This window comes from Ursus arctos, chromosome X, assembly GCF_023065955.2.
Source record: "Ursus arctos isolate Adak ecotype North America chromosome X, UrsArc2.0, whole genome shotgun sequence".
In the NCBI taxonomy this organism is placed as follows: Eukaryota; Metazoa; Chordata; class Mammalia; order Carnivora; family Ursidae; genus Ursus; species Ursus arctos.
In genome coordinates this window covers 19,350,668-19,374,635 of record NC_079873.1, presented here as the reverse complement: position 1 = coordinate 19,374,635, position 23,968 = coordinate 19,350,668, and the positions used below count along the sequence as shown (strand labels likewise).

The 23,968-nt window shown below is 37.2% G+C and overlaps 1 protein-coding gene across 3 annotated transcripts in view; it reads left to right on the top strand.

The window, feature by feature from the left end:
• The window catches only part of KLHL15 (kelch like family member 15), a 34,733-nt gene extending 11,388 nt beyond the window's left edge, over nucleotides 1-23,345 (top strand). For 2 of the 3 annotated variants that reach the window (XM_026480179.4, XM_026480181.4), the window contains 2 exons: nucleotides 1,618-2,329; nucleotides 18,021-23,345. In XM_026480179.4, coding sequence (XP_026335964.1) covers nucleotides 1,625-2,329; nucleotides 18,021-19,130 — 1,815 coding nt within the window. In that variant the 5' untranslated portion in view covers nucleotides 1,618-1,624 and the 3' untranslated portion in view covers nucleotides 19,131-23,345. The remainder of the gene's footprint in view (nucleotides 1-1,617; nucleotides 2,330-18,020) is intronic. The other variant, XM_057310620.1, reaches the window with a different exon arrangement.
• Nucleotides 23,346-23,968: the final 623 nt, after the last annotated feature.

The window sequence follows — 23,968 nt, the reverse complement described above, 5'->3', positions numbered from 1 at the left end:
AGGTTAAGCCAGAGTGAAAAGTTGACAGTTTAGATTTTGGATGGGGACCGATTTTAGACTGGTGAGATCTAGCAGGTATGGGAATATAGTTTTAAAATGGGGGGAGGTTGTAGGAGTTGAGGTGGCCAGGAAAATTGGACTTCATAAGTTTTGTACGAGTGATCTTATGTGAACTTTGAAGAGGTGGAGAACACGAGCCTTAGCCAGGTGCCGAAGTTGTCCGTGAATGTGCGGGCAAGAGTCCTTGGTCGGGATGTGGGTATGTGATCAGTGACAAGGAGCAGTAGAAGGTGGATTTTTATCTGAGTGAAAGGCCATGTTTTAGAAAAAGGACAATAGAAACCTAAAAGAAGTCTTCGAAAGTAGGTTTAATAAGCTATAGAAGAATATTTGTTTGTATTTAAATCAGGCTGTAGAGATTGTGGCCAGCAGGAGCTGGCAGGGGAGTTTGTCTGCACTGAAGCGAGGCTCCACAGGGCACAGAGGAAACGGTAGGGAGGGAATTCGGGATGGGAGGAGGCCCCAGAGCTGTGTGAGGAGGAGAGCAGAGGAGAGGGGGCCCTTGGCCTGGCTGGCTAGGTGGGATGGAGGGCAGTTGTGTGAAAAGGAGAAAATTACTTTGCTTCATAAACAGTCCAATAAACTGAATTATTTATTCTGTTTAGGAGATCTAATTATCATTCCACTATCTTGGCTTCGTTTCTCTGATATGCAAAAATATGGTTTCATTCTCTTCAAAAATTATATATTTATATTTTAAATATAGAAGCAATGGGTGATCTTTGTTTTTTAGAACAAGGTTAACGAGGTAAGTAAAAAGAAAAAGGGGTAAACGTCCGTTTCTTGAAATCTTACTACCCAGGGATATCATTTTGGTATATATTCCTCCAGACTTTTTCTCATCTCAACATACACATGTGTATTTAATTTTGGAAAATACTCCGCGTGAACTGCAGTTGTCTGCTTCATTTTTTTTTCACATAACAATACCTAATAAACATCCTTTGTCAGAATAGGTAGATTGCTTCCATCGTTTTTAGTTGTAATAGTACTCCATTAGAGAACTACACCATATTTATTTAATAATCTGTTGTTGGGCTTTTGAATATTTTCCAGTTTTTTATTATAAGTAAGTCTAGAAAGAAAAATCTTGTGTGTACAGTTTGGCATATTTATCTGATTATTTCCTTTGGGTAAGTTCCTAGGTTTTTTTCAAGGTCAACAGTGGTACTTTTTGGTTTGATTTCTTTTACGTTGCTTTTTCTCATAATTTAACATTTGGCTGAAAAATCCTTTTTGTGTTGATAATTTGGGGACATATTGAAATACATTTGGTGAACAGTGTAAAATCAGTGAGCTAGGCATATATTGTTTGTAGGTTAACAATTTGCCATTGTTTGATAGATATGTAATAGATTTTTTTCCCCAAGTAGGGAAGCCAAAAACATTAGCCTGCAAACCTTTAGGTTGTTATTCTCCCGAAGGGCTTGTACATTTAAGACTTAGGCAGTGGAATTGAGATAATTATGAAAAACTGTTTAAGCTCTTAAGTTAATAATGTCTTCAGAATGCATGGAAATGATTAACACAGTTTTCTTTGATTACCTTTTTTTCCAGGTGATTCATGGCAGGGGACGTGGAAGGATTCTGTTCCTCCATCCATGACACCAGTGTCTCTGCTGGGTTCAGAGCACTGTATGAGGAGGGATTGCTTCTTGATGTCACTCTGGTTATTGAAGATCATCAGTTCCAGGCCCATAAAGCACTCTTGGCCACCCAGAGTGATTACTTCAGAATTATGTTTACTGCAGACATGAGGGAGCGAGATCAGGACAAAATTCATTTAAAAGGTCTAACTGCTACTGGTTTCAGCCACGTCCTTCAATTTATGTATTATGGAACTATAGAACTGAGTATGAATACTGTTCATGAGATTCTTCAGGCTGCCATGTATGTTCAACTTATAGAAGTGGTGAAGTTCTGCTGCTCTTTTCTATTAGCGAAAATCTGCTTAGAAAATTGTGCAGAAATTATGAGACTCTTAGATGATTTTGGTGTAAACATCGAGGGAGTCAGGGAGAAGTTGGACGCCTTTCTGCTAGACAACTTTGTGCCACTCATGTCCAGGCCTGACTTCCTGTCTTATCTGAGCTTTGAGAAGCTCATGTCTTATTTGGATAATGATCATCTGAGCAGGTTCCCAGAGATAGAGCTGTACGAGGCTGTGCAGTCTTGGCTGCGGCATGATAGAAGACGCTGGAGACATACCGATACCATCATTCAGAACATCAGGTTTTGTTTGATGACCCCATCCAGTGTTTTCGAGAAGGTTAGTGCATTTGAAAGCAATAGACAGGACTCATCGTTTAGTTAAGGCAGTATGTCTTTATAGGTAAGGTTCCCAGGCTTGGTCAGGAGCTAAAAAGAGAATAGTTTATAAGAATAGTTAATGGATAAGCAGTCTAATTTGCTGTAACTTGTGCATTTAGGTTTTTAAAAACACATTTTGTGGGTAAAACTTGAACCAGGTAGGTAGTAGAGTAGTTTTGTTTTGAAAGAACTTTTAAAGTTGAGGCATAATTATTTAACCCAAAATATTCCAAGTTTGCTTTAGCTTTTCTTTCTTTTCACAAAGTAATTAAGTCTGAACTGGGTCAGGCTAGCTCTATTTTTAAAAATTAATTTAAGTAATACATGCTGAAATTAGAGTTGAGAGGAGTTTTTGTAGTTTTGAATGATGTACATTAATGCAGTTTTGTATTCCTCTAAAATGTAGTGAGTAAACAAAATAGCTCTTGAAAAGCAGTAGGCCCTAGTGGTGATGCTTCCCTACCCTCACCTAGTTGATTTTCTTCCCTACTCTTAAGTAGTTCTGTTTTTCCCCTCTTTCACTATGAATACTAACTAAATTTAACCATAAAAACATGTTTATGTCTAAAACCATTGTTTTGGCATTTCTAACTAAATAGACTATTAATCCTCTGTCTACATTGATCAAACATCCCTGTGCACATTTTACCATGTAATAGTTCTGCTGTCTGAAAAGTAGTCTTTCTCTAAAACAGCCTTGGCCTTTTTGCATGCAAGCATATTTCATTTTTATATCAGAGTCTCACTTGTGATCCTTTCTTGCCGAAAGGAGAGAAAGCAGTTTCAGTAATTGCTTAACTTAATTGGTTTCTAATCACCTGGTTACCTCTGGGGCTCTGTTTACCTCTTGCATCTTTTCTTCTTTCTAGAAAGCACACTTAAAGCTTTGGTTCGACACCCTTCTTGTTAAATAGTTCTTCAGCTTTGGTTACCACACCTGGTGATACAACTATAATATTTGCAAAGGAGGGTTGTTTACACCATTTGAAAAATAAACAAACTTGAGCCTTCATATAACACTCAGCAGCCTGGCATGTCCCCCCGCCCCCCCACCCTCCGGAATGCTATGAAATGTCATTAACTTATACTTTTAATAGAGAACCCAATTTTATGGGACTTTATCTTTATTCTCAGAATGTACTTGATCTGGCAGAAATAATTGAAACTAAAGAATACATTTCTTAATTACTTTTTGTTGGTTGGTAATCAGCCCTACATCACCTATGTAAATCATTTGTCTCTGATTTGATTTTTTTTCTTACTATAGTTTTTATTGCTCTCTTTCCCTGGGGAATCCTGTTTTGTCTTTATACATTAAAAGCAAAAGCTCTCCCACTACTAAAACAAAAACCCTCCAACTTTAGTTTAGTTGGAAGTACTGGTGAAATAAGAAAAAATTTCTCCTTTTGTGGGACAATATGATGGATAATTGTTAGCAGTAAATGATTTTTAAGTGCTGAGTGCAGAGCCCTTTTATATTCTAATTACTAGTTCAAGTGGTCAATAGTGACAGTGGCTGAAATGAACATTAATACCGTCGGGTAGTTTTGTAAATTATATGAAACATCACTGTACCTTCTGATGGATTTTGTTTGCTTATATAGCATAGGAGGTAGTTATTCACCACTGGCCAGGTATTGGGTAGATCTCCTCAGAAGAAAACTGTTAAGGCTTCCTTCTTGAGTTGATTTCTTGGGAAAACTTAATAAGGCCCTGGCCACAGAGGCATCTTTGTTTTTTGTAATATAACAAAAATCTTTTAGTTTTATTTTAGAAATACTGGTAAGATAAATGGAAGGTAGTCAGTGATTCTTGTCTTAGCGATGTATGAGAGTTAACGCTTATCAAAGGAATTCTTTTATTTTAATTCCAGTAGAGTTTAACATACATTGTTAGTTTCAGGAGGAATGTATGGCTTTCTAAATTTTGAGAAACACTACGTTAGGCAGATTTTTGAGAGCTTATCTCTAGAAATAAAACTTCATAAACCAAACTAAAATGGAAAATTGGGTTGGGAAATAAGAATTTGAACTATTTTGCACCATGCTATTTTGAGCTCCCTTGAAAATAGGGCCCATCTCTTTTTCCTTTATTTAGTATGCTGCAGGTCTCAAACAAAGCCATTTTAATATCCATTATATATGCATGGTGCCAGAAAGGGCACAGAAATAAAGACATGTTACATCTGTGCTGGTCCTTTTTTAGTATGAGAATCTACATGGGGAAAAGTGTAGGCAGTTTTGATTTGTGGTTTTATCCTATTTGCTGAACGTCTGAAACATGGAATATTGATAGGCACTTTTTATTTTTAGCTTTAAATTATTAAAAACTTCTTATGACTTTCTAAACATAAACTCTGGAAGAATAGTGGAATGTTGACCAATAAACATATCCTGTAGGTTAATATTGTTATCTTCTTGCCACTTTGGCTTTAGCTACCTAAAACCATTTCAAAGAATGTTGTAGACATTATGACACTTCATCCCTAACTGAGCGAGCAGCTCGTCTCCCAAGAGTGAGGAAATTCGACATAACCATAATATTGTTGTTGAAATTAACGATCATTCCTTAATGTCCTGTAATAGGCACTTCATTTTCTGATTTTTCTCGCTTGTCCCCTAAATGTCTTTTTTTGCTTTTTTTTTTTTTTTTAGGATTTAATCAAGGTTCATACAGCATATTGGGTTATGACGTCTCCCCTTTTTTTTTTTTTAAAGATTTTATTTATTTATATGACAGAGGTAGAGACAGCCAGCGAGAGAGGGAACACAAGCAGGGGGAGTGGGAGAGGAAGAAGCAGGCTCATAGCGGAGGAGCCTGATGTGGGGCTTGATCCCACAACGCCGGGATCACGCCCTGAGCCGAAGGCAGACGCTTAACAACTGTGCCACCCAGGCGCCCCTGATGTCTCCCTTTGAATCTAGAACTCTCTCCTTTTTCTTGCGTATGATGAGGATATTCAAACAAAAAAGTTGGATGAATAGTATAATGGATACCTGTGTAGCTGTCACCTAGATTCAAGAACTGTTAATATTTTACCATATTTGCTTTATCTAGATCTTTTTTCTTTGCTGAACCTTCAAAAATAATTTGCAAACATCATAATACTTCATCCCTAAAAACTTAACATGCCTCTCCTACGAATAAGGACTCTTTCCTACCCAAGTTTAATGCCATTCCATCTAGGTAAATTAACAGTCATATCATCTAATAACTAGTCCATATTCTAATTTTCCCATTTCTCAAAATGCCCTAGAATCTAGTCGTTATTTATGCATTGCTTTTGGTTATCACGGCTGTCTAATCTTTCTTATTCTTGAACAGTCGCCCACTTTTTTTCTTTTTGAGAAAGATCAGATCACTGATTGTCTTAGTGTGTCCCACAGTCTGGATTTATCAGATTATTTCTTTGTGTTGGTGTTAACTTAGTTCCTCTTTTTCCTTACGTGTCCTGTTAACACATCTACTTTTCAGCATTGTGTTTTTTTTCAGGAACAGTTAGAGGAAAATATTGTTGTAATGCTAAAGAAGTCTTGGCACTTAGCAACTCTAATCAAACTTAGAATTTACCATTCTTTTTTGTGTTAGGAGGCCCAGTCCTATGACTAAGATAATCAAGAATTTTATTCATAGTGTTCTGTTAGATTTCTTTTAGATTCTTAAAAATTTCCCTCCTTTTTAAAAAAAAACTGAGAGCCTTTCCACTCAGTTTAATGGGATTAAAACTAGCTGAAGTCAAGATTAAAAGATTACTCACTAATAAAAAAATTAGTGTGTATCTATGACTCTAGAACTGCGCTGTTCAATACAGTTACTGCTTGTGGCTACTGAATACTTGAAATGTGGCAAGTCTGAATTGAGAGTTCAAAAATTAGGAGGACAGAAAGGGTATAAATGACCTCAGTACTCATTTTGATAGTTTGAAATGATATTTTGGGTATACTGGGTTAAATAAAATACATTATAAAATCAACTTCACCTTTTTACTTTTTTAAATGTGGCTACCAGAAAGTGTAAAATTAATCATTGGCTCACATTTGTGGCTCTTTATATTTCTGTTGCACAGCGCTGCTCTAGAAGTTCAAGGAGTGAGTTGTTCATTAGAAACACTCTGAATATGCATGTGGTAAACAGCCTTTCTCACATATTAAACCCTTCTCCTGGTTTCTCAGCCATTTGAGATGTTCTGCACAGTTTAGTGTTAAATGAACTCACCTCCCTAACTATTCTGTAGAGTAGCTGATGAAGTTAACTTGCGTGTAGCATCTCTTTGTCAGGGTCTTTACCCTGGCCTCAGGAAAATAAAAAGCAAGTGAACAAAGCTTCGTGGAAGAAACGTATATAGACTTTAATTCTTCCTTTGGTAGTAAGGAACAGATCTGAGCAGAGGCTTCATAGTGAGGGAACAGGGCATTCCGCCTCTCCGCAGGGAATAGCCCTCCTTCATTGCCGGAACCTGAATCATGCCCTCTAGCTTTGCTGAAATCTTTGGGTTTATTCTTCTGCAATATCTTTCCCCATCGTCCTCTACTTTTCTCCCCAGCTGAAAACAGACAGTCTTAACTTTTGTATGGAGTACTCTATGGGACCATCACCAAAGAGATCATGACTTCTAAATGTCCTCTTGGAGTTCCTTAGAAGCAGTGATTCTACTTAACACCTTATATATGTCAGATTGTGCCTCAAGTGCTCTACACGAAGGTAGAGTCTACAGGTTATTTCCATTTTATAGATAAGAAAAGAGGCTCAGAAAGGTTAGGAATCTTATCCCAGAACAAGCGGCACTGCTCAGAGTGGAACCCAGGTCTACTTACTTCCCAGTCCAAGGGCTTCCTGTGATAGCTGCTGGAGCAGGGGGGAAGAGGACCCTGAGGTGCAGAAGCATGCATTTAACCCTCTGGCCCAACTTGCGTCCTTTAGAAGTTGTTATATAGTCATGAAAATTCCAGTGTGTGTGCGTGAACAAAATATAGCCTGAGAAACTTAATAGCACTGAAAAAAGTTACAAGGTGTGGGAAAACTTCCAGATGTGCAAATCCAATTCTGGGGATTTCAATGTATAATCAAAGAAAGCTGAAAATAAATTTAAAGATCTTGTCCTTTTAATATAGTTGTTGAAGAGTTCTTAGGATTCCTTTTATCTGTAGTGGATTCCCAGTTTTAAAACTAGACTTCATTTTCAGTTTTTACTGACACAAATGTCTGTGGCATGGATTTTTTTTTTTTTTTTACTACCTCTGTGGGTCTTTGCATCTGTTAACAGAGATAAGGCCTGACATTTGTCATTTTGAATGTCAGTGATGTGAAGATTTAAGTAGTTTAAACCTTGCTTTCTTTGGGCTTTTGATTTTTAAAACACAATTACTGCTTTATTGAAAACATTTTATGAAGTAAATGTATATTTGGCAAAATGCTATTATACTTTTTTTGTATAGAAAAGATCTTTTTAGCAAAATTGTTAAATTATTCATTAAAATACCCATATGTTGATTCTTTAGTACAGTGACATTTTAATATTTTCGAACCCAGGGCATCTTCAGTATCATAAATATGCATAAGGTAAGGGCATACCAATGATCCCCTTAGAAATTGTATTAATCATAATCATAAAATCTTCCAGTTTTTCAAAAGGAAAGAAAGTCTTTCAGTCCTGTAAAGATTAAAAAAACACATTTGTTCAGCTTATAATTAGGCTTTTACAGTTGATTTTTCATTGGCTGTTTAGTAAGGGCGCAGATTATAAAGATGTATTCTGCTTTATTCCTAATGTTTTATAAATCAGCTCATGATATTCAGACTCCCTAGTGTGTTTTTGTCCCTCATATACTAAATGTAGTTTATCATATTCCCCCAAATTTGAATTTATGTAACTTTTTTTTTTAAAGATTTTATTTATTTATTTGACAGAGATAGAGACAGCCAGCGAGAGAGGGAACACAAGCAGGGGGAGTGGGAGAGGAAGAAGCAGGCTCATAGCGGAAGAGCGTGATGTGGGGCTTGATCCCATAACGCCGGGATCACACCCTGAGCCGAAGGCAGACGCTTAACTTTTAAAGAGCAAAGCTGATGTTTTAGTGAGAAAAAAGTTCTCTTTTACTGAGAATATATTTGGATTTAACAAACCATATCTGCATTTTATGAAAGCTTGTTACAGAAACTTTTACAACTTTGGGATGATTTTGATAGTCTTCTGAAAAAACACAGCTTCATTATTAATAAAAATTAATCCTAGGATCAGAATAAAAAATGCTTTAGAAGAGCTTCCTAATACTCTTTTTAAAAAAAGTCTTAAGGTGCAGAATTTGTGGCTTTAAAAGCTACGTGTTAAAATGGGGATAAGGCGTATTATACTGACCTTGAAACAGAAAGAATTCAAGGATTACAAATTAAGTGTCCAAGTATACCTTGGATACTTAAGAACGTTGGTAGCCCTTGGAACTGGTCTTCACAAAACACTGATAATCTTCCAAATATTTTCTCCATTAGCATAGTTGATGTAGATAGCATTAATGCATAAGTAAATTGATTGTCCTTAATGTCATGCTTGGATGGTGCGATATTCTGGTTAATTGAGGTACAGAGCACTTGTAATGACATTGTATGGGTAAGGATGCATCTGTGTCAAGTGTAGGTGCTATATGCCCTCCAGAATTCCTTTACTTAGGTACTGTGACATGTTTTGACTAATCGAGCACTTGAGCGATCCAAAATTTCTGTCCAGACCATTACCTGTAGTGTTACCACAGTTTAGTGGAAAACTCAAAAAAAGTTCAGTTATTTCTAATAACTTCAGCTACAGCCAGACAAATCTACAGGAAAAAACAAATTTGCTTCTAACCCTCACTGAAGTACATGAGAAACATAAGCAGTGCCGTATTTGACAATACAAATATTTTGTTTTGTTTTTTTTACAAAGGCGATAACCTAGATTTCAAATGTGAAGTTTGTTTAGAGTTCCTAATAAGTTTGAGTTGTTTTTGAAAAAGTTTAAAATCCCCTTCATATATTAAATAGTACTTATACAGCTATAAACTTGAAATGGCTTAAATTTAACAATCAGCTCACTTGCCCCTTGGAGTGAAAGCACAGAGATAAGCAGGTTTTCTGGTTGAAACTTACGTGAATAGGTTAAGCAGACTTTTCACAGTTCGCTTAGTGTCTTTTTCTGTATCGGTCTCCTTTTTGCCTCCCCCCTCCTCCCCTGCCCTGTGGACTTGAATGATTGTAATTAACACGTGCGCCCAGTTCTTTAAAAATCACCCAAGGGTTTTTCTCAAGTCTTGGACCTTTTATGTATAGAAGTAGAGTGCTCTTGTTTTCTGCCTTTGACTTGCGTGCGTTCATCCCAGGTTCGCTGGTTTCTGGAGGGTGCGATGATTAGGGTGTTGACTGCTGTTAGATCCCCTGGGAGAGAGACTTTGGTGGGGGGTGTATGAAGCAGGAAGGAACCCACTGAAAACGGAAGTTTACAAATTCAATCTTGCTGATGTTCCTTTTAAATAAAGTAAATGGGAGATGAAAATAGAAGCCTAAAATTGGAAATTAGCTATGAAGTAAAAGTGAAGGAAGAGATGGAGTACAGACAGCTATATTGACTTGTAAAAGAAGAAAAATTTTTTAATGAACGGAGGAAAAAGGAGAGAAACCAAACGATAAGCAGAAATCAAAGAAGATCAAAGAAGTCAGAAAATGGAGAGTAGGAGCCGGAGAGGAACAAGGGCAAATACTAAGATTTTAGGCTTTAAAGTTTTAATTCTCAAATTTAATATTTACTCAAGAAATGTTACATGTCATGGGTAAGCCTTGCTCATTCAGAAGTTAGTTTTAGGATTAAACCTTTTTGGCTTTCCTTCTGTTTTACCATATTTTTAAATAAAATTACAATATTTACATAGTTGAGAGTATTTCCATAAATAGGAAAAATTCTAGAATTTAGTTGTGCCATCTAAATATTACTATAATCACATAATACGATGGTCTTAAGGGGCTTTCTAGAAATTACATCATTTTCTACCTTTTAGGCTTGTGCACACTTAATTTCTAGTGGTGTTCTGTGACTATTGTGCTGAAATTGGAAGGAAATTAGACTTTCTAAGCATACTTATTTTTGAACAACATATTTTTCACTCTAGAAAAGTTGAAGGGAGAGAGGACTAACCAAATTGTGCTGGAACTCATATTAGATAGAGTATTATCTTGAGGAGGTCCTCTCCCCTCACCCCCATTTATGCTGGTTACCTGACTTCTGAAGTTCTGTTCGGTAATTTAGACTGTTGGCTGCTTGAAGAAAAGAGGATAGGTAAATCCTTATTAAAATTTGTCTTTACTGTTTGGCATTTGACTGCAATTACAGTATTACTGAGAGGATTTGTGCTTAGCAGGAACTGATTTTTTTATAGCCTTATCCTTGGTCATTAACTCCATTTTTCAGGACAAAGGGATTAATTAAAGGTATTTTGCACCTAGCTTTTTTGTGATGGTTTTAACATAAATCAGTATAAGCTTCAGTTCTGAGCATGATTTTATAAATAGACTTCTCATACCGGGGTGGATGCTTTTGTAACACAGCACATGAAGACTGCTCCACAATTTGCTGAATATCAAAATAATACTAAATGTAGCTGTGGTTCCCAAAGGTATAAATTGTTTTAGTAAGTGCTTTGTTTCTGGATATTTCTTTTGAGCAGATTGGATAATGGCGCGGGACGATAAAACTGATAGCCAGGACTATCTTCCTTCCACATGACACAGACTCACTCATCTTTCTGATAATTAGGTTAGCATTTTTGGATGTAGAAAGGGCCAGGGGTGTCTTCATGCAACTGATTCCTTTTGTAAGGGGAAAATATGTAAACCAGAGGCTTGGCCATAGTCACACAGTGACTTAGGGACAATGTCAAGCCTAAGACCTGAGATCTTTTGAGTTCAGGGATTATCCCAGTCCCCAGTGGCACCTGCCTCCCACACTGACAGATGAACTAATGAGACATGGGTTTTTTGTTTTGTTTTTTAGTATAAGCATATTGGGCATTTAAAAAAAGGTGAAATAGCTGATAATATCTTAAATTGGCTGGCTGAAGACCTAAAATAATTTTAGACTGTAGCCAGCTATTTTTTCTTAAATATTTTTTTTTTTCAGTAATTTCTCCACTCAGCATGGGGCTCGAACCTACAATTCCGAGATCGAGAGTCACATTCTCTACTGGCTGAGCTAGCCAGGTGCCCCAGACTGTAGCCAGTTTTAGTAGATTTTTTAAATTGCAGATTTTTAATCAAATAATAAGCTCTGTGGAAATAGCTGTTTTAGTTACATTGTCAGTTCCATTTTAATTCTCAAAATTCAGAGTGGTATATACGAATTACCTTTAAAAGTTAAAAATTTAGTGAATGGATGATATAACATTTTGACAGCAGAGGGAGAAACATGACATTTTTGCCGAGTGGTAATGGCTAGCTGTTATTTTTTCGACTTTATATATATTTATAGGAACCACATTCAAAATTAGTAATTTCTCACATTTTCTCCTTTATATGCACACACACAATTACATTAAACTAAAAGAAGATCAGAGGAAGAAATGGCCAATTTAAGATTTTCAGATCACTGTTTTTAAGAGGTAACACACTTTCATTTTGTATTCAGTGTAAGAGAAAATGCTTTCTTGTAATATAATTTTTAAGTATCGAAGTAAGAAAAGTGATAATGAATATATTCTAAGTGTTAAAACAAGACAGTTTTTTTTAATCCTATGAAAGGATAAGGAAAGTAGTTCTTTACATGAAAGAAATGTCATTTTCCGCCATATCTGCTTTTGGAAGCACCTGATCTACAGATGAACTGTTATGTGAGGAGTGAATGATGGGAGAAATGCTTAAAGATGAGCCACGTGTTTCTTTTTTGATAGCTCCCTTTGTCAGTGCATTCAAATGACTCCTTTCACTTATCTCTCTGCTTTTTGTTTTAAAGCAGAGTATATCTGTAATTACTTTGTCCAGGATTATCAAAGAGGCATTGATTCCCCATTTCTCTAATGAAAGAAGAAACTAATTATGCTTATTGATACTGTCTGGTTTTAGAGGAAAATCGTAGCTCTAGGAAAAGGGCAAGGTAGATCTAGAACTTCTGGCTGTGGCAGAGAAGAGGAGCTAAATTTCGTTGGTTAGAAGACGTTTTACGGTGTAATCAACTGTCTCAAAGGCACAGCTTCCATTATTGGGGGCCTACAGGTAGAACAGGCTGGATAAAAATATGTAACTGTGATGTGGATTTTTTTAAAAAGATTTTATTTATTTATTTGACAGACAGCCAGCGAGAGAGGGAACACAAGCAGGGGGAGTGGGAGAGGAAGAAGCAGGCTTCTAGCGGAGGAGCCTGATGTGGGGCTCAATCCCAGAACGCCGGGATCACGCCCTGAGCCGAAGGCAGACGCTTAACGACTGAGCCACCCAGGCGCCCCTGTGATGTGGATTTTAACATACAGTTGAAGTAACTTTTTAAACTCTTTGGAACTTGGGTTTCAAAGGAACACAATAGAATGAATGGAGAAGAGGACAAAGGGACCTGAAGGTTGGGTAGAAAATGAGAGACAGGAAAATGAGTGTAAGAAGAAGTTAAGGTGACTCAGTTCGATGGAATCTGTAAGAGCCTGAGTTTGGAAGGTGGAAGGTTGTCACACAGGCCCTGGTGCCTCGTCGTCACATGATGCCAGCACCCCTCTCCGGTGCTCCTGATACAGGGTCACACCTGGACTACCTCCACTAGCAGGAACGCTCACTGGCTCCATAGAGGTAGACAGTCCTGACTTGGGGAAAATATGTACCCATACCCTTCTTACTGTAGTCCTTGTAAAAAATCCAAGTACAGACCTGTATAGAACCTGATAAGGGGCAACTGTATGTTGTATGTGTATATATATGTTTTCCTCTGAATACACTGCCAGCTGTGTAAAATAGTCCATTTTTTGAGAATATTCTATATACTCTTCTGCAGTTTTTATCATTTGACATTTTGAACATCTGTGTTAGTGCATGTGGATTAACCTCATTCTTTTTAATGACTGCATATGGTGAGGACTGCATACAAGAGTTTATCCAACCAGTGTCTTATTGATAGATATTTGAGTTGTTCCCAGTTTCTATGCTCTTATAATAATGTGATGAACATCCATTATCTTGACAGTTCTAATTACAAAGCTTTTCCCTATGCTGGCCTAAAATTTTCCTTCTAACTTCCACTGACTGATCGTGAAAACGGTTGCCATCTTTCTCCTGAGTCTTCTCTTGAGTTTAAACATTCCTCGTCAGTTTTACCATTTTTTTCCCATGGTTTGGATCCTTTTGCTGTCTTCGGGATGTGGTCCACTTTGTGATGTCTAAATTATAGCGATGGGACTCAGCCCTCTTAGCTGTGGTTTCACCAAATGGAGAGCGTGGGATTGTCTGTTTGAATTCAGTCCATGATTTTATTCTGCCATATCACATTGTTAGTTCATATTGAGGATAGTCAGAGCTTTACATTTGGAGCTCACAGATCCCTGGAGTATTTGACAAAAGCTGTGGACTTCCCACCATCTCACCTTACCTCCCCCTCTCCCCCCGCTGAATGCATTAACCCAATTATTTCTACAGTTCTAGGTGGTTCGTGGGTCCCTGGTGTTCCTCTTTATCATTAGACTTGTTGATTACTTTGCCAAAGTCATAGGTTCTCTCATTCTCTACCAGTTCTGCTACATCCTCAGACATTCTGCTGGAAGTGGTCCAGTCTTGGCATTGCTGGGTGAGTCCCTGCTGCCTCCCAGCGCATAGCGCTTTCTTATCGCAAGTGGTGTTTTTTAACAATCCAGATCAGCCTTAGGCTAACCAGTCTCTAGTTTGGAAGTCTGGCTACTAGTCCTTTCCCATTCTTCATGATTCCACACAGATTACGGAAAGCAGTTAAGCAGCCTTGTCTGTGAAGCCTCTCAGGATCCCAGGATGTGATTTTGAGTCAAATGACTTGAACATAGAGTATCTATCTAGTTTTTCTTTTTTATTCTCAGCCGTCTTGGATTTAAGTTTCTTCTTAGTCATTGTGTTTGATATTCAGATTAGAAAGAATAAAACATCCTTAGCCAAGAATGGAAATAAAATAGGAGAAGGTATTTGTCTTTGTTAATATTACATTAACCACCCCATCCTGGAGGGGCTTCACTTTTGCCTCTACTTCTTTGTACTTTAACCTCTAAGATGCCATGTATTCATTATCTGGCACTTTAAGTCACAGTTCGTCCCGAGGCTTTAGCCTTGTTCACAATATTCTTATAGCTCCATTTCACCCTTTGTAATACTTGTTATATATGCTTGTTTTTTTTTTTACCATCTGTTGTAAGTGTTTTTTTAACATCTGAATTCCAGAAAGCTCTCTGCGCAGCACATCAGATTTTTTAGATACTTTCCCCTTTTCTTCCCCTCATCAGTGTGTTTTGCAATTATGCAGTCAGCATTATGCTTTTGAGAGCCTCCAAGCCTTCTTGAGCTTCTTTACACAGTTTCCGATCTTGGAATTGATCCTAATTTTCCTTTAAAAAACCTGAAATCTGCCTATCCAATATGTGCAGCATTCCCCTTCCCTTCTCGATCTCCAAATGACATGGCTGCTTTCTGTAAAGCTGCTTCCTCCTTGCATCTTACCAGTCATATTTTATTGCGGAGGATTAGGTCCAAAGTAATAGTTTCTCTTCTTTCTCCTCTTATTTCTGAAAGACTGAATTTTTATGCAGACTGAAAACACATCATCAGATGCATTGACTTAGGCTGACGCTTCTACAGATGTCCACTGGTCAGTGATAGTAGCTAATAACGGCTATTATTTGTTGTACACTGCCACATGACAGGCACTATATTGTCCTTTTCACAGAAATGATCTTGCTTGTCTCCTACCTTAGGGTTATGAGGCATAGGTGCTATTATTGGTTTCCCAGTAGTACAGATAAGGAAATGGCTATAAGGATGTTGAGTTACTTGTCCAAGATCCCACAACTCAAGTGAGTGCCAAAGTTGGATATTTTCTAAACCGGATTCTTAATCGCCATACTGGGCAGCTTGACGTGGTGCTTAATTACAGTGCTGGATGGGATTCTGTTACTTCAAAAACCTGTGTAGCTCTCAGGCCACTGGCTGTGCATAGTAGGTGCTTAAATATTTAATTTGAGGTTTATGTTTCTTGTTGATTTCCAGGGTATTGCCTTTTAGCTCTTGCAAATTAGAAAAAGATGAGAAAAATGGGTGAGGCACACTATTAGGCAATTCATAGAAGAAATGGAAAGATGAAAAGATGCTCATTTTTCCTAAGCAAATATATTTTTGATGGTTTCGAGAGATCCAGTTTTTAAATGGCAAGACTCTTTTTGTTTATAAATATGATACATGAAAAAAAATGCAAAGATGTTTGTGAAGTTTCAGAGATAATCACTATTAACAAAGGCATGCATACACAAAATCTTACTTAATTGGGCTACCAGTGTACTATTGATTTTTAAAAACTGAATATATTGTGAACATCATTCCATGTTAATAAACACTCAGTGATGATGGCTGTACAGGTTTCCATTGTTTCTCATAAGAGATTGGAGCTCACTTCATTTCCTTCGTTCTGTGCCTTTTTATATGTGAAGTAAAAGTAGAGGATGAGATTTCAGATCTTATATTTTTTATTGTATGTCTGTTTATTGAAATTACTTCTTTACTATTATTCATTATTTGATCTCTTCCACACTTACTGTTTTGCCAGGAAGAATGAGGTTGGATGCCCAGTCATTGTGATCCATACGATTGATTCTTTGTTTCAAGAACCATTATACTACCTTTTCTTTGAGAAGGCTCATTAGGCTAATTCATTGAACATGTATGCTAAGTGTTTTAATAAATGAGTTTGTCATTTAAAGAGTTTTCTAATGAGTAGTGGAAACTGTGCAGTAACCTGTTGGAAATTGAGCTTTGGAGCAAGACTGTCCTGGTTCAAGGTTCAGATCCCAGCTCTACCAGTTTTAGTCACGTAAACAATCTGGGCAAGTCACTTAAGGTTCTACACCTCAGTGTTTTCATCAGGAAAATAGGGATGATCATTACTCTCTCACGGGAGGAGTAATTTAACTTGAGATATTACACGTAAAGCCCCAGTGAAGTGTTGATGTCCATTTTTTCTCTTTTATGTAGCACGACAAGGAATTCTCAACCTTTTTTGTGCTGTTTACCCTTTCGCTAGCCTGGTGAAACCCACGGAGGGACCCCTTCTCAGAATAATGATTTTAAATCCATAAAGTTAAATGCTTGGGATTACAAAGGAAGCCAATTATATTGAAATACAGTTATCAAAATACTTAAAATACATTTGTGATCCTTTCAGACTTTTTTTGGACCAAGGTGGGGAGTCAATGAGAAAGATAGGAAAGAGGGAGGAAAAGAGAGGTAGGAAAGGAAGCTTCTAAAGAAATGTCCTGGTGCCAGCTCCCTCCCAAGCAGTCAGCCCGGATTTGCCACAGGCTCCTAGACCTTTCTACCTCAGCATCCTACCAGCAGTTCAGATTGATCACTAGTGAAGCAGAATGCCTCTCCAGTGTCCCTTAGTGATACCACTCTCCAGAGCGCCGCAAATCTAAACCCTCGATCAATTCGGGTCCTCACTTTTGTACTCTCTCGCTACTTCATATCGGTCACGTGCTTCTGCCTATTTTCTCTCTCTCAGTACCTGATTTTCCTGTTGAAATGAAAGGCTCTCACCTCATCCTTGTCATTATGATACAGGCTTTTTCTTCGTGGTTATCCAGCTTCCTACCTCTTCCACAAGGGAGCCTGTGAGTGTTTCGGGCCAGTTTGGTATGTTCCATATCTTCAGGTCACTCCCATATCACTCAGAGATGTGCTGTACACTCTCATTCCCAACCTCATTTACTTGTTGGCAAATCTGTATTTATTTTCATTTCCCCAAACATATTCGAAGTTGTTCAAGGAAACAGACCCCATCTGATACTTAACATTTTTATTTCCCTGTAGAACTTAGCATGGTACTTAAAAGTGCTTCATAAGATCTTGGTATAAAAAAATCACAGTGAGATAGTTCCATCTCCAAAAACAAAAAGGAAAAAATTGGACCTTGTCTCCTGGATTATGGTTGTAGGAGTTGATAATACCCAACTAAGTCTTTCTATCAAAAACCCACTGAGAATTTTGTGTCTATTTAAATTTTTACTAACTCACTAACTTGATTGCCCAAGTTATTCAGTCATGGTTGCTCTGACAGTGTCCTTGTGGTTAAGGAAGCCATGGCCGTGATTCTCTCTCCTGTGAAACCTCTGTTTGTCCTTACAACCACCACTTGTATCCCAGGGCCTGACATAGAATAAATAGATGATTAGTACATTTGCTAGAGGAGTTTAGCTTGGGCCTGGAAAATAGCTTGTTTACTTTTAAAAGGCTTGGGGATGTGCATAGATTATTACAAAAACCAATATGATAATAGCTTTGTTTAAAAAAAAGTATGTGATCTTAATAGGAGAAGCAGTTTTAGTACAGTAAGCCTCAAATCATACACTAATCACCTTAAGTTGGCTTTGATATTTTGTTTGCCGTTGATGTTCTTTCTTTTGGTTAAATTCTTTTACTTGTATTCTTAGGTTAAAACATCCGAATTTTATAGATACTCCCGACAGCTGCGCTATGAAGTTGACCAAGCATTGAATTACTTTCAGAACGTTCACCAGCAGCCTTTGTTGGACATGAAATCAAGCCGCATCCGCTCTGCCAAACCCCAAACTACAGTATTCCGAGGAATGATTGGACATAGCATGGTTAACAGTAAAATCCTTCTCTTAAAGAAACCAAGAGTCTGGTGGGAACTGGAGGGCCCACAAGTTCCTCTGCGCCCGGACTGCCTTGCTATCGTCAATAACTTCGTGTTCTTGTTGGGCGGGGAAGAACTGGGCCCAGATGGCGAATTCCATGCTTCTTCCAAAGTGTTCAGGTATGACCCGAGGCAGAACTCTTGGCTTCGGATGGCAGACATGTCAGTGCCACGTTCAGAGTTTGCAGTTGGTGTTATTGGGAAGTTTATTTACGCCGTAGCAGGCAGAACCAGAGATGAGACTTTCTATTCAACTGAGAGATATGACATCACCAATGATAAATGGGAATTCGTGGATCCTTATCCAGTTAACAAATATGGACATGAAGGGACAGTGCTCAATAACAAGTTGTTTATCACCGGTGGAATCACCTCATCTTCCACCTCCAAACAAGTGTGCGTGTTCGACCCCAGTAAAGAAGGGACCATAGAACAGCGGACCAGGAGAACGCAAGTGGTTACCAACTGTTGGGAGAATAAGAGCAAAATGAATTACGCAAGATGCTTTCACAAGATGATTTCTTACAATGGCAAGCTTTATGTCTTCGGTGGTGTCTGTGTGATCTTAAGGGCCTCTTTTGAGTCTCAGGGATGCCCTTCCACAGAAGTGTACAACCCAGAGACTGATCAATGGACCATCTTGGCATCCATGCCAATTGGCAGAAGTGGCCATGGTGTGACTGTGCTGGACAAACAAATAATGGTTCTTGGAGGCCTTTGCTACAATGGTCATTACAGTGATTCCATCCTCACTTTTGATCCGGAAGAAAACAAGTGGAAGGAAGACGAGTACCCGCGGATGCCCTGCAAGCTGGATGGTTTACAAGTGTGCAACCTGCATTTCCCGGAATATATACTGGACGAGGTCAGACGTTGCAACTAATGACATCTTTCTCCCTTTAAAAAAAGCCAAACAAAAAAATTTGTTTGTGACAAAGTAGTTAATTAAAAAAACGTAAGGAAAAACCTCACCAGTTTTACTATCAAAGCCATTGGTCTAATATCGTAAAAAATTTTTCATTCTGTGCTAGCATCCTTTTTTTTTTTCTTTTTAGTGGCCTCAAACTCATGCAATAAGTTCATTCTAAGCGCTAGCTCTTGAAACTACTTCCAGAAGCAGTTTAATAGAGTGATTCACTTATCTGGGAAGTTGATTTTATGCTTTAAACATTTCTTTCAGATGTCAGCGTAGGAGTCCCGCATCTTCTAAGAGAAGACCTGATAAATGTCACTGGATGTAATTTCGGTTCCTATCTCGATCTGAAATCTTTTGAAACGATTATTTCAGTGTATTAGTCTGTTAGACCTTTTGGTTTTATGATTTAAGTTTAAAACTCTTGACCTTTTTGCATGGCTTTTTGCTGAAAATGCAAAAATATAAATTTTCTACAAAATTAACTTTTTATATTCAAAACACTATTTCTAAGCTGCCTTCTCTTACCTGCATTGTGTTAGTGAAAGCATATCCATACTTGCATACATCTTATGAACATATAAGGCACATCTCCTTTTATGCGTGGTTAGGATTCTATATTTTTAAGCTAGTGCACTTGCACACACGGTTTGCCATACTTGTTGAATTTTAGATGTAACGTCTTTTCATGTATTAACATTTTTAGAAAGTTAAAATAACTGGAGTCCTCATTTGGTATCAAAGTAGCCTGTCTTCAGTCCATACTGATTCAGTAATATTTGAGCTCCGTGTATTCCTGAAACGTGTATGGATTTCTGAAACTAACATTTTATATTTTCTTTTCAAAAGTAAACGTTAGTGTTCCTTATCAATGTATGTCTTCTTTTTGAAAATGTTTTTCTTTGCAGTCTGTTTAACGTTACCCTGTTTTTAGTGAGAATCGGAGTGGTAGACGCAGCCCGGGCCCTGCGGCGCGCAAGCACTTTTAAAGAGCATTTAGGTAATACCAGACTCCTAAATAGAGGCCCCTTGAAAGTAAGTGCAACTCCCATTCTTTACACTCAGTAAGGCTGCTGCATCCGTTATTGAATGGAAAGTAGCAACTCGTGGAAAATTTGAGCTCATTTTTGACGTAGAGGTAAGAAACAGAATTATAATCTTACTGGTCATATCTAGTTGTTTATTTAGTACAGAATACTTAGTGGCACTGGGGATGTAAGCCCTCAGCCTTTGTTTTATTTACTGAAAGCTACTAGCATGAAGGATAGTAACCTCAAAGTTCAGAACGGATCAAGAATAACTGTTTAAAAGCATTTCTAGTAAGTGTTTTAGGATTAGCTGCGCACCTTTCAACTCTTGAAACTCGAAGGAAGAACACGTAGTTGACAAGATTAAGCAAGTATAACCAGGGAGTGGATCATTCAAGTGGTTGCCATTTTCTCCTGAGTAGAGTCTATATCTGATACAGACTAGTTCTACACTGGCAAAACTTGCCAGGTCTTAGGATATTGGTGCAATATTGCAATGCCTTCTTCTATGGCTGTTGTATAAATTTCCTAGTTTCACTTTTTTTTTTTTTTTTGCTGCTGCCACCACTGAACACAAAATGGAAGAGTGAAGTCATGGAAATGTGAAGACTTTTGCTTTGTTTTTTCGGAATTAGATTAGATAACTATGAAAAAAACACCTGATTTTAAACCTCCCAAACTGGAGGTGTTTGAGTTTAAGAAACAGTTAGGTACACAAGTAGTTTTTGAGAGAGAGAAACATTGGCATTGGTTTTAGAAATCAAGTTAATGATATTCTTTTGTATATGAGACTTAAATTTTTATTAAGTGGTTCTGTCATTTACTTTCACTTTCTAAAAATGGAATTCGATATCTTGTTTCCCATGGTAATATGGGTAAAAGTCTTTTTCTACCTTTTAAAAATCATTTTTAATCATTTTATTTTTGAAAGTTAGGAATTAGGTTAGCCATTTAATTCTTTTTCTAATATATTAGTTGGTTTAGTGTTTTGTGTGTGTGCTGTCTTGCTTTAAAGAAAATAACAATAACGTCTTCATTATTTTCCTCATCATTGTCTTTTGCTGGAAAAGACCGAGACAGGGTACCCCTATCAGGCTTTTACACTTCACACACCAGTGGTGGTTCTCTTTAATTGCTTAGATATGACTTCATAGCCCTAGTTAGGGTAAGATCTGGGCAAACAGTTGCATATTCTTGGTCTTCCATTCTCGGCGTAAGACCAAGATCAAAGTTCATGTTTTAGAAAATTTGTGAAATCTTAACTTGAACTAACTCTGGGTTCAGCTTCACACGTAAGTCATGTCTGACCTGATGTTAGCTGTAATCAGTTTTGAGCTTTAAGAATAGTTGCTATTGCTTGGGTTCTGAATGTATTGAGAAAACTCATCTGTTTATATGTAGTGCTAATATAGGTTATTTTAAATCCATGATTAACTTACATTCCCTTTTAAAATATGGTTTAATCGCTGAAAGAGATTTATTTTTGTTATACTAAACTATGGAAAATTTTTCCATAGAATTTTTTCAAGTTTATTTTTTGTGTGCTTCATTTGGAACCATTTTTGTTTATATACATTGTATGTGTTCAAAATAGGGGTTTTAAAAAAATTCAGTCCAATTGGAAACTCTACAGTGTAACTGTTGTGATCCTTGTGTGTTAATTTCCACTTTACATTTTAAACAGCAGACATTACAAAATAGCCGATCTTCATTAATTGCATCTTAATTAGAAATGTTTGTTTTCTTCCATGTCTTTGACCTTCTCAGTTTTGATTTTAGTCTGCTTAAAGAAAATCCTTGCACTACAGTCGTTTCGTAAAATTCAAGATTCTCACATTGAAGGTTTTTAATTGGAAGAAATACTACTGGTTTTTAAAAAAGCAAAGCTTAATAGAACTATTAGCTTTTCTTGAGACAGCATTCTCTGTGTCCTCATTACTCTGCTCTGTGTGCGTGTTACTCTAATTTGTGAAATATTGACTGAGCCCTTCACTTATCTTTTCTAAAGCAGCACCTTTGGACACCTCATTCTGGGAAGCCTGCTCGAGTCATAGTAAAGGACACACACATTTGTGTGGGGAGAAGTGGTAAAAATGGAGAGTTTTGTCTTAATTACATGAAACTAAGCTTTAAAATATTTTATAACAAATTATTTGAGCTGCATAATCTAAACATGTCAAACGTTCAGTGGGACTATTTTTATATATGTATATGTGGTTGTAGGTCATAACATTTCAGTTTATAATATAAATTGATATTTCAGTTTATAAGCTATCTCTCAGAAAAGACTAGCTCTTTTGAGAATACATAATTTAAAGTTTTAGACTGAAGTAAAACACAACATAGATAATAGTGTAAATTAGATATAACTGAGGGCTATATGGCAGTAAAACTGCTAGTGCCATTTTTCTTTTTTGCCTATTACACATTTTTGATTTTTTTTTTTGTACTCTGAACATTTTTAGGGATCATACGTTTGTTCAATCAGATTAGAGTTGGTTTGGGAATAAATATCTTCTAAAAAGAGATTTATCTTAAAAATGAAAGTCCTGAAAAATTAGTTTATTGAGAATTTATAAAGTCAAATATTCAATAGACATAGACTGGAATAGGTAAGCTCATGGAAGTCCTAGCCTTTCAGTACATATACCCATGTAACCTCGGTATTACACGAGCAACACTGAGAATGCCATCAGCTTGGTTTGTTCCCCCTCAATATTCTTGGGTTTTCTTTTTACATCTTTGGGAACAAACTGCATTAAAAACCTTATTAATCAGTATATCAGCACGGATTAGGTGTTTGCTTTCTGAAGGAGAGTTCCAGTGAGGTGGTCGGAGAGGTTATTTTCTACCTAACTCGTATATGCCCTCTACCTGTTGGGCATACTTTGTCTATAGAAAAATATTTTGACCTTTAGGTACATTTTGGGCCAGTAGTCAAATAATCCTAGGGCCGATTTAAAAATCTTAGAATAATTTAAGGTTTGCCTTTTATACCTGTTTTGAAAGCCTTTACATTTTTGTCAGGTAATTTTTCCCAAGCCGTGAATATAATCTATTCAAACATGTTTATGCTATCCATTCTGTTTTTAAATTGAAAAAAATGTTAAAAGTGTTTATGAAGAAAAGTTTAAATAAAATATTTTTAATCTTTAAACTATATTTTTTCTCTTCTTATTTGCCATCTTTATGCAACCCATCACTTTCAGAGTCACTCATGACTTGATTAACAGTATACATTCTGTTTTCCTTCAGTGTGCCAAGGAAGTGCCACAAAAATGGGATTTTTACCAATGCTTTCAGCCACAGATTCAAATGAGTGCATTAGAGTGAAATTATTTACACTTACATGCAATGGAAATTGTATAATGAAGCCAAGTAATTAAAGTTCCACTAATGCAGAGTTTTGCAGAATGGAAATGCAGTGTGGTGATTTTGTAGGTTTCCTTTAGCATTTATGATTGATTGTTCTTAAAGGCATTTCTGAAGTGAGTGAATAGGCAGAAATGAAGCTGCTACAACATCACAGGCCCTTCACAGGATATACATAGGCACGTGTGTGCCTTCTTTAAAATGGATTCTTGAGAAATCTCGGCAGGATTCCCTGGATCCTGGCCTCAAGCCACCTTTCCAGCCTCTTTCTCTCTGTTACTTCCCGCACTCCATTCTGTTGTGATCTCTGTTAGTTTCCAGCCTCAAATCACCTGCCTTCTTTCCCCTTCCCTGCTTGCAAAATCCGCTTATTTTCCTGCCCCAACTCAAATGCTCTCCTCTCTTCCG